Here is an 11,715-nt window from a genome sequence, read left to right as displayed (position 1 = left end):
GTGCGCAACCAAGTTCTTGCCAACATATTTGGCGGCGACTGTACATATTATTAGAGATGAGCGATACCGTTATTTCCAAATCACGTTGTGTAACATGAACGTTACTTTATGATATTAGTGAAATTATGCGTGACGTGATCACTGCTTAGGAATCGGATTCGGTTACGTTCCGTGCTGTGCTTGTTGTTATCAATTTACGCTAACCAATATCCTGAACAGATAGGAATTGGAAAAAAATGATATTGTTATCAAGTATCATAATTTGATATTTCAGTCCAAAATTGACCATAATGAAGTAATAAAAATGTATAAATCACTTTATTCATAATTACAATATATTACATTCTTTTATCACGTGAGCCAGGATATCACACCCAACTTTTGTTTACTAGATCTATTATTAAGAATCTCCTTATTAATTTTGCCATATATCTTCCATATACTTATTAGTCAGCATTTCTGCTGGGAGAATGTCTAACATAGACATTGTTTGTAAATAAAATGTTATTTCTGTTGTAACCAAACCATGCTGAGGTCCTCCATTATTCTGTATATTCAATCTCAGTAATTGCTCTCTAAGAGCAAATTTAAAATCCTTGTGAACAATTTCATAAAGATATGACACCTGAAAAAAATGTAAAATATATGTTCACACTGTAACAAATCCTACATAGAACAAAACTTGGTTATCCCAACTCATACAAGCTTTAAGCTTCTGACAGGTCTCACACAGACATTAAAATATTAAACAGAAAGCAATGAAAAAATTTCAACACCATTCAAAAGAGGATATTGATCAAAAATATAAATATTGGAATTCTTTTAAATGTGTACCTTACCTAAACATATTGATGATAATGTAAGATAATATATACTAATATATGTAGGTAACTTTTTTTATATGTTTTTTGTGAATAGGCTCAATAACTACTGAATCAATTTCAAAAATTCTTCCACCTGTCGAAAGGTACTCTATCGCTGTGTAACATAGGCCAAGTTTTATCCCGATATTCTCACAGGATCGTGACCTACATGAATTTAATTGGAATAGGTCGGTAAAAAAGTGCTATCTAAATTCTTTTCACGTGTGCGCTGAAGTTTTGGTTGATTATACATAAGTACAAAAATGATTGTTTTGAGTAGATCTAAAAAAAAGTCCGCGACACTATATCTATTTTTCATATATGAGTCAGTTTGGCGTTTTGTATTAAAATAATATAGAAAATTGAAAGGTGATTTTCGAGCCTTTTTATGAGACAAGCATTTGAATTCTTACTAATAAAATCGTAAAGGTAATTTCATGAAGATGAACTCTGTCTCCCAAAGTGCAGTGAAACCAGTGTTAACGAATAGTAAACAATGTTCAGTTTACAGTGAAACCAGTGAATTGAAATGCAATGAAATGGAATCAAGTACGAAGCGGACGATATACTTCGACATACACTAAGTATGTAAAAGTAATTGAAAAATAATGAAATTGGTGAAAAATAGTCTCTAAACCTTATTTTGAAAATCAGTCAAATTGGCAAAAAATTTTTTTTTGGGAAAAACGGTTTTTCCTCAATAACTCTTCATGCCTTCGATCGATAGTTTTTCCGATAACATATTTTGATAGCCCGTGAAAATTACTATCATTGTGATGGGTCACTTTTCAATATTGCTCAAAGGATAAGCCACAATATCCAGTGACCCGCTTACATGAAACACCCTGTACTAATCAAAGACTCACCCTGTATATTCACTGCTACACTACATAATTACTATTTTTTATCCAAACAGTTTTATTAGGTTCTTATCATTTGTTTTTTGAAAAGGTACTAACTTTTTATTTAATAGACAACATTTTCAACATTTGGTTATCAACATATTGTTTGAAAGAATACTATATGCCTAAAAAACAAGGTCTCAACTTTCTAAACAAAATTGTAATACGAAGGCAATCAATTTATTTTGATTGAAAAAAATAGCACGTCAAATATAGCTTATAGAGAGACCTTACTATAATAAGATATACCTACTTACATCTAATTATAATAAAATAGTTTATGTTACCCGACTTTGGAAAGGTTATATTTCTTTTTTCATTTTGGTTTTGTCCATCCACGCAGTTTTTCAGAACGCGGATGAAACCGCGAGCTTCAGCTAGTGTAAGATATAGTGAGGTGTGAACCAATTGGTAACACAAATAACGAAATTACTTTGAAACCAAACTGAAATTTGATGAATACTCACTTGCTTAGAAGGTAATACTGAACTAACTGCTTCATGAAGCTTTATTATATGCCTTGATATATTTCTAAACGCTTTTGATGGTACTGGTGGTTTAGCATCCCATTTTGTCAGTTGATCGTAAAGTAATGTATTCATAATACTCAATACTTTAGATTCTAGTTGTTGAATATGATTTTGAATATCTTTTTCAACACTATTCAAAGAGGTAAATGGATCATTGGATATTTCATTGAAATGGGTTCTAATAAAAGGGATGATCCATAAAACCAGCTGCAAAGATCTGAAATGCAGTATTAATAAAAATTACGAGAAAAAGTAACTAACTTCTTGTAATGAAGGATGGTGATAAAAATAAGGTGCTACAGCTATATATTTTCTTTATGCCTTTATGGGATTTCTTGAACTTTTTCTGATAGTTCTTTATCTACGCCCAGAAACCTTAAGTTAGAGAGATTGAAGATATAATGCTACATCAATTAAACTATATCTGCTTTTGAAATGGATTCTAAATCTCCCAGAAATTATTCCAGTTATTTGTTCATTTATATTGTATAATAGGAGATAACAACACATTAATTAAGTTTTATTACCTTGAAGTGAGTGCTAAATTGGTACTTGTTATCGTTTTCAGACCTGCAGTCTTTAAGGCTCCAGCTCCTAAGACTAATTGACAGGACCTAGAGTTGAACATCCTCAAGAGTTCAGCTAAATTTTTACCAATTACAGGAGCTAATAAAGTTAATTCATAACCACATACACAATACTCTAATACAATCCTCAATAGAATAAGCACAGTACCTAAAATAAAAATATAATAATTTGAATTATTTTTCTCAATAATTTTAATTTGAAGGATCTTACCTACTGTAACAAAATTCTGATTGTCCAAAACTAAGGAATTAGATACTTTGTTATTCATAGGGAATTCTCTCTTTTCTTCATCTTTAGGCGAAGATGGTATTTCTTTTATAATAGTATTGGTGGAAATTTTATCCACTAAATTTTGAAATTCTAATGGTATTTCTGCTGGCTTCCATCTCTCAGCATCCAATAACATTGTTAACTTATTCTTACGTTGAGAATGAAATTTGTTGACGTAGTTTCCTGCTTGAATTTTGAAAGCTGCTCTCAAAGCAGGACTCTGTTTTCCTGATGAATATATAATAAAAAATTAATCAAATGTGATTTAGGAACTCGGCGATAAGGGAAGAATGTGGAGTGGTAGACATCGGGAAATTCGTCAGGAAGAGACGCAGAGAATGGAATGATCATGTTGGTAGAGCGGGCTATGAAAGACTTATAAAGATAGCACGAAATCAAAAACCCACTGGAAGGAGAGACGTAGGAAGACCAAGAAAAAGGTGGCTGGAGAGCTGGGTATCCATCTCGGTGTAGACACCGTGAAGAAGAACAGGTTACAACCTAAATAAAAGAGGAAGAAGAAGTGATTTATAAATCAAGACCGAAATATTCAATATATACACTCAGTGGCAAAAAAAACCGGCCACTTAAAACTGGTTCTGTATCTACCTACTGAAATCCAACGTTTGGCAACTATTATGCTCCTAGTGTCATTGGTTGTTTCACGTCGTTTGGCGAGCTTGAAGTTCATTTTCCAAATTTCTGATATATTTAGGTATTTATCTCAATATATTTTGAGTTTATATGAAACATTTATTCACTATGGTACATAAGAAGTGTTTTCTTTTTGGAGAATTTAGTGAAATATCGTATCACTGATATTTTTTCATTTCCGCGCCCTTTATGTCAAATTTGTTTGTTGAAAATGACTTATGCTCCCTATGTCTATTACTCTGAGGTGTATATTTTCAATATACAAGGTGTTTCATTGATAAACGGAAAAACTTGAACAGTGAATAGCGGACACCGGGGTGGTTCTAGATATACATATTTATTGGGTTCGACTGCCTCGGTTACTGAGATACAAGGTGATTAATGATTTTTTCTCATTTCTTTCCGAGGTTGTAACAAGCGTCCCACCCAGTATAATTTCTTCATATATGGCACATATCTTTCTCATTTAAAGCTTAAATGAATCATTTAATGATCACAAGGAAAATCCAGGTCCGGATTAACAAAAAAATTATGAAACAATTGTATTCAATAGTTCATAGTTTTTATTTTTTTTTTTTTTTTTTTTTTTATTGACAGTCAAGATTCGTCAAATGCAATAAAAATGTTTTACCAAAAGTGACTTATAACCACTTTTTGATATCCATTTCCTTGAAAAATACACCTTCAAGTTGAAAATGGTGCAACAAAATTGTCTGTGTGGAAATTTAAATTACACTAATTCGTTCTGTTTTTTGTGCTCTTCTTAAATTTCATAACATATTTTCAAAATTTTGATAAAGCAGGTGTTGTTTCAAGGATACAATTGTTTCATAATTTTTTGTTAATCCGGACCAAGATTTTCCTTGTGATTCATTCAAGCTTTAAATAAGAAAGATGTATGCCAAATATAAAAAATATATACCGGGTGGTTCTCTTGTTAAGAAATGAGCAAAATTCAAAGTCACCCTGTATCTTGGTAACCAAGCCAGTCAGACCCAATAAATGGGGTATATCTAGAACCACTTTGTTGTCCTCTATTCACTTTTCTAGTTTTTCCCTTTACCAATGAAACACCCTGTATATGACCTCAGCATGTTAACTATTTTATTTTACTATGTACGATTTATAAGGGGAAATTAGACTGTTTGAGTAATGAAGAACTCTTTTTGTTTCTTGATCAAGCTTCCGAATAATACTTTTTCCTTCCAATGGGTCTATCAATTGGATTTTTTTAATCTTTTACATTTTTCTTGATTTTTTTTTTCATGAAAAAAGAGAGCAAGAGAGAGATTACCTGAAATTTCTTCACAAAATTTTGTGAATACATCGATAGTTCTTGATAATTCTAATATTTGATATGACGATAAAGGCCTTTGGTCAGATTGAGTTCCCACTATAGACGCCAACCTCTCATTGCAGTAATCACATATCGAAACCAATAATTCCTGCAATTTTCTCCTAATGTTCTTATGATCTTCTATACTGAGGAATTTATCAACGAAACCATTATCTTTTTTGGTAGAAGATGGTGCAACACTGGAATCTGCAGTTTCCTGGATAATTTCCATCATTGCATATATTCTCTCAAGAAGTTTCTCTATAACAAAAATTAGTGAAATCAGCTTGGTTTCAATCTTGACTTTATTGAAAAAACCTTGAATAGAGTGCAAGGCGGTACCACTTAGTGATTCCAATTTAGCTAATTCCTGTTGAATAATTTCCAAAAAATTATTAGGTGTACAACTTTGCTTCCGCCGTTTTGCAATAGATGGCTGTAGTGGTAAGTGGTAGTTATAGTGACTTAATTAAACATAGTGGTGACAATTCGTTCAAATTGGGCCTAAAAATGGCGAATTGGGACATAGACCCATAAAACTAAGGAATACAATTCACTGAACTGACACACGTCAAAATCAAAATTATTGGGCATGTTTGATTGCATATAGAAGAAATTCTTTTAACTGAAGAATACTACAGTGACTAAATAAAATGGGCCTTACATTTTGAATATATCCTACAATTCAGGTGAATGGAGAATGTAAAAAAAAAGCCGCCATATTTAGGCTCAGCCAAACAAAAACGAGACAACGCTTGTCGTCACTGAGGTTTATTAAGTCCTGTAGTGGTAGTCGAAATAAATAGATTGTAGATGTCACACAATAAGCTTAGGTATTTGTTAACATAACGGCATCGAAATATTATTAGATTTGTGTCACATCATAAAGTTATTCTCGATTAAACATGCCAGTTCACAAGCCAAACTCTGGTCATTTGCAGGAGGTTTTAATTTTCTGCCAATATAATGGTGGTTGTGTGCATATACAGGCCTCCATCTAGGCAGTAGAATGATATTGAGCTCTTTTTTGAAAAATATATTACTATACTCGAAGAACTTAATAGAGTAAATATAAACAACGTCATAACAGGAGACCTCAATCTGGACATACTGTCAGTTGAAGATGGCGCGGCCCAGATGTTCAGGTCTATTACAGAGATCTTTGAGGCTAGACTGACCATAAGCCAACCTACTCGAATAACAACTCACTCAACGACATGCAGAGATAACATCATCACAAATATTACCAATGTCAAGGCTGATGTAGTAGATGGCCATTTAGCAGACCATACTGCTCAGAGGATTCAAATACCCCATGTCGATCTTGCTTCTTTGACAGCGCAGAAGATGATCCGCAATTTTAGTGCGGAATCAATTGGTGGATTCATTGAGTACCTAGCACATGCAGACTGGGAGAGTATATTAGAGACTGATAACGCCAGCGCGGATGACCTTTCGAATAGTTTTCATCGGTACTATGTTGGAGCGTTCAACGCTGCTTTCCCGCTTAAAATGACAAAGACGAACGATCGGTCCCCCAAGATAGGCCACACTAATAACCCAGAAATACTTCATCTCAAGAGAAGGCTCGACTTGCTTCTTGATTTGTATATAGCGGATGGCAGTTTCCTTGATCAGTACAGAAGAGCCAAAAGGAAATACGATGAAGCCCTTAGGATCCACAATCATCAAAAAATCCATTCATACAATAGTCCAACCTCTTACCAACATCATCAATAGATGCTTTGCAGATGGCATATTTCCAAATGCACTCAAGCTGGCAGTCGTGAAGCCTATTCATAAAAGGGGTGAAGGTGATAACTGTGACAACTACAGACCAATAAGCATCCTCTCAGCTTTTTCAAAGATTTTTGAAAATTTTTTAGCTAACAGGTTATTGAAGTTCTTCAGAAAAAACAAGTTAATGTCTGAAGCTCAACATGGCTTCCTGCAAAGTAGATGTACAGACACTGCAATCTATGAGGTGATCAGAAAGATATTGCTTGGCATGGAATCAGGAGGTATGCCTCTGGAAATATTCCTCGATATGTCCAAGGCCTTTGATTGCGTGGAGCACGAGGCTCTCCTGCGGAAACTCGAACGATATGGCATTCGAAATGATCAGCTCGGACTGATAAGGAACTACTTAACTGGTCGTAGGCAGAGAGTGGGGATAGCAGTAGATGGAGTTACCTTTTCTTCCTCTGAGGAAAATATCACGCGGGGGGTTCCTCAGGGAAGTATATTGGATCCCCTCTTATTTTTGATGTTTATTAATGATCTCCCAAAGGTATTACATAACAGTAACCAACATGCAATCATGTATGCAGATGACACCAACATAGTCATAGATGCTCCAACTGTTCCGGTGCTTCAGATGGTCTCAGCTGATGCTTTGTCCAGAGTCAAAATATGGTGCAGGGAAAACGGCCTGCTACTTAATGAGTACAAAACGTAATATGTATTGTTTCGTACTGACCAGTCTAGGCAACCTTTCCCCGATGTAATGAGATTAGATAACACTGATCCATGCATCTCTACATCAACAAAGTTCTTGCAAATAGATAGGAACCTGAAGTGGCACGACCATATTGAATATCTCAATAAGAGGCTGGTAACAGTTGCCTTTTCCTTGTGTGACCTGAGACCACATGTGGGTGCGGATATATTGAGGGTGGTATACTTTGCGAATTTCCAGTCCCTAATGACGTATGGGATAGTATTTTGGGGAGCATGTTCCAGTGTAGGCAAAATATTTATAACGCAAAAACTCGCGCTCAGAAGGATTCTTGGGATGAAGTATAGGGAGTCTTGTCGTGGAAGAGTGGACTCCTGACAGTGACAGGACTATATATATACAGATGCCTTGTGTTTATTAGAAAGAACAGCGAATACTTTACTCGGAACAAGAGTTCTGGTTGCACTCGACACGTCCAGCCATATTTATATCCATCAATAAGTCTTTCTCTTAGTAGAAATAACTGTTAGTTCATGTTCATGAGATTGTACAATTCTCTTTCCATGTCCATCAAAACAATTGGTGCATTTAAGAACTTTAGGAATCAAGCATTCAAATCCCTGTTGGAACTTGAGCCATACAATTTGAAAGAATACTTTGATAGATGATTTCTGTGTATTACTTGACGTGCTTTCCTTTCATTGTCTGTATATGTGTATGCTTGCAATAATTGTGGAAATGAATATATTATTATTATTATGAAGAAATCTGCGGCTATGGCTCTTCGAATGCTCTCAAATACATATTGTGAGGCCGCTATTAGCGAAAGAACGTGCCGAGAGTGGTTTAAATGCTTCTGGTGATTTTGACGTCGAAGACCAACATGGCGGTGGAAAAGAGAAGATAATATGAAAAAATCTGCGGCTGTGGCTCATCGAAAGCTCTTAAATACCTATGGTGAGGCCGCTACTAGTGAAATAACGTGCCGATATTGTTTTCAACGCCTCAAAAACGTTGATTTTTACGTCGAAGACCAGCATGGCGGTAGAAGAGAGAAGGTTTTCGACGATGCAGAATTGGAGGCATACTTGATCAAGACTCGTGTCAAACATAACAATAATTGGCAGGATCATTGGAAGGAACACAACAAGTCATTTCAGAACTCCTGAAAGTCATGGGAATGATTCAGAAACCCCATGTTGCGAAAGTGGTCAAGAAATACTAGGAAACGTTGAAATGGGATGTCCTAGCCGACCCGCCGTATTCTCCAAACGTTGCTCCTTCGGACTATCACTTGTTTGGATCAATTGGACACGGCCTGGCTGACCAGCGCTTCCGGTCTTATGATGAATTAAAAAATTGGATCAATTCTTGGAAGGCTACAAAAGATAACCAGTTTTTTCAACGCGAGATTCGTAAGTTGCCGAAAGATAGGAGGAAGTAGTGGCCAGCGATTAAAAATACTTTGAATCATAAATGTATAACTAGTAATTTGAAATAAAGCCTCGAAATTCGGAAAAAAACGGCGAGAGCAAAGTTGTACGCCTATGTAATAATTTGATTCCATTTTTTTTTAGTCCTTAAAAGCTTGTCATATACCCATGCAAATTTTACCTGACCAGGGACCGTATTCTCGACAAGTGATCTTTCAAAACGTATACGTTCATTCAGTGTTCAGAGCACTGAAAGAACGTATATGTTTTGAAAGATCACTTGTCGAGAATACGGTCCCTGCAATCTTAATCAAAAAGTTTCCCTGGAAGAATATCCGTTATTTTAGAAATATTCGGTAAAACAAAAATAATTTCTAAAATGAATGCTATTAATGCCAATTATTGATTAGCCTTGAATTTAACTACATCAAAAGAAGAATAAGAAATGATAATTCAAATTCTCACATCCTAAAGAAATGGTGGCAACATATTTAATTTGTGTTGAATGAGTGGAATATTTTTGTTTGTATTGGGACACTAAATGACAAATTTATTTCTTTTCATTGTATTTTGTGGCGGCCAATATTGTAGAAAAGAGAATTATATTTTATTCCCATTAGGAATGTAAAAAGTTATTATTTTTGAATAGAAATCAAATAAATATTATTATCAATTGAAATATCATATTGAGATTAAACATACGCAAGGCTTCACTAGCTGCTGTTAGAGCTTTCATCCAATGAGTTGCATCCATTGATAAAGTTACTTCTCCAGAACCTCTGAGGCATTGGTCTTCATCATCTTCAACATCAGCAAGAGCTTCAATCATAAACTGTTTGAGGAGAGTTTGTGCTGCTGTAATTGATTCTTGCTTAAAAATTTCTAAGAATTGTGTATGATTTTGCCTGAGTAATCCTAGTACTATACTAACCAAGTGATCTAAAAAGAAAATGAATAAATCTTAATAACTATTGAGCACTTCGTATTTTAATTCTAATTAGTTAAAAAACAATTTCAACACAACAAAATGAAACTGGGACAAGTTTCAAAAGGTGCTGAGAATAGAACTGACCCACTATCCAAGGCTGGCGTGACCAAGGAAAATTTTACACTAGGACTACATAAAGAAACATTCGAACTCGAGTCTGAAAACATGAACTGTATTCAAAGGATTTGATCCTTACTTGATGAAAATTCATTATAGATAAAATAAAACAAAGTAATTTCTACTAATACATTAGTGGAATTGCTTATTTTATTTTGACACGAATGGTATGACCCATTGAATGAAAAGTCCGCACTCACTTCAAACAGACAAAAAATTGAAGCAACAAAATCAGAAGATATCTACGAATACCTTGCAATGAAAGAAAAACAACAAACCAATGATTTGAGAATGAATAAAGACAAAACAAATGAGTTCATAGCAGTATAAAAAAAAAATTTTTTTTTTTTTGTAAGGATATTAAATTGAAAAAACAAGGCTGAATTTTGCCTCACCTGTTTCTAACATTTTTTTACTGTTATCAAGTGGCCTATGCAGATCTGCTGCAGCATATTTTTCAAATTCTGTATGCAACATTTTATCAATCAATTTCAACATTTCTTTGAGCTGTTGTGGTAAATGCCTTAAACTAGTAACTCCTGCCAATTCATTTGCTAATACTTTTTGTGTATTAGATATCAACTCTAAGGCACTAACATAATCAGATGAACTCAATAAAAGTTGTATATTAGGTTGGGTTTGCAGGACTGTTGACATTAATTTCAACTTATTTATAACTTTTATATGATTAACAATTTTTCTTTTTAATCCTATCAAATATAATGGATCCTTTGCTACAAGCTGATCGACTTTCTGCAATTTATTTCTCAATTTATGAACTTCCTTACATGTGTTCTTCATTTGTTCCATAATGGTATCATGAGAAGTCATTGTGTGAAAGAATGCATCCGATTTTTGGGATACATGTTTTGCAATTTGAATCTCGACAATGTCAAGGTATCTACTCAAGTCATTTATAAGTTCTGAGGTAGAACTTGCTGAACATTTTTCACCATTTTTGAAAACAGATGAGAAAATGCCAGCATCAGTCAATTCAAATTGTGTTTTGAGGAATACATCAGGAATTTCCCTAAGATCAACTTTTTCATCATCTTCATCTTTGGAAATTGCTGTTAGATTGTTATTTGAAGACTTATATTGGAGCAATCTCTTATGTCGTTTGATTCTTTTACCATATTGTATCAGATACCTTTCAAAATGTGAATAGTTTATTTCAAGTAGAAAAGGACTTCCTTCCGTTTCATTTTTTTCGACAAACGAGTCACCCCATGTCCTCACGAAAAAGTTAGATTGCTTTCCTAAATTGGGGTTGTTTAAAACTGCTGACAGATTTTGGGAAGCAGAATATAATGACCATTTTTCCGAGGACGAATTCATGCCAGACATACAATAATTTGCTTCACTTTCAATTCATATCGTTTTCCAATTAGAAAAATAATTCTGTTAAAAATTAAATATTATATTAACATTTTAGAATTATTATAAAAGAAATATATCAAATTAACCTAACTTGACATCTACATAGAAAGTTAATGAATAACAAATCAAATAACCACAAATGGTTAAGACAAAAATCCTGAAATATCTGTACTTAAGGATGTAAGATTGATGTCCT

General features: G+C 34.1%; 1 protein-coding gene across 1 annotated transcript; it reads right to left on the bottom strand.

Moving 5' to 3' along the window:
- Positions 1 to 303: 303 nt before the first annotated feature.
- Positions 304 to 11,703, bottom strand: LOC123681203 (vacuolar protein sorting-associated protein 54). Its single transcript, XM_045619455.1, has 7 exons — positions 10,535 to 11,703; positions 9,737 to 9,973; positions 5,102 to 5,404; positions 3,094 to 3,381; positions 2,823 to 3,030; positions 2,233 to 2,512; positions 304 to 625 (listed from the first exon to the last, which is right to left on the bottom strand). The coding sequence occupies exons 1-7, from the start codon at positions 11,484 to 11,486 to the stop codon at positions 416 to 418; spliced, it is 2,478 nt and encodes an 825-aa protein (XP_045475411.1). The 5' UTR covers positions 11,487 to 11,703; the 3' UTR covers positions 304 to 415.
- Between the last annotated feature and the right edge of the window lie 12 nt (positions 11,704 to 11,715).

The sequence above is a fragment of the Harmonia axyridis genome, chromosome 5, assembly GCF_914767665.1.
Source record: "Harmonia axyridis chromosome 5, icHarAxyr1.1, whole genome shotgun sequence".
Lineage (NCBI taxonomy): Eukaryota > Metazoa > Arthropoda > Insecta > Coleoptera > Coccinellidae > Harmonia > Harmonia axyridis.
The sequence above is the reverse complement of the archived record's forward strand: the minus strand, read 5'-3'. Positions and strand labels throughout refer to the sequence as shown.

What these genes read in the sequence shown, in the direction of transcription:
- LOC123681203 (XM_045619455.1), bottom strand. Translation starts at nt 11,486, where the DNA reads ATGTCTGGCATGAATTCGTCCTCGGAAAAATGGTCATTATATTCTGCT. An exon ending in TAAAAAAATGTTAGAAACAG is followed by an intron (nt 9,974 to 10,534) that starts GTGAGGCAAAAT and finishes TTTTCTTTTTAG; the next exon opens with ATCACTTGGTTAGTATAGTA. An exon ending in AATTTAGCACTCACTTCAAG is followed by an intron (nt 2,513 to 2,822) that starts GTAATAAAACTT and finishes ACTGCATTTCAG; the next exon opens with ATCTTTGCAGCTGGTTTTAT.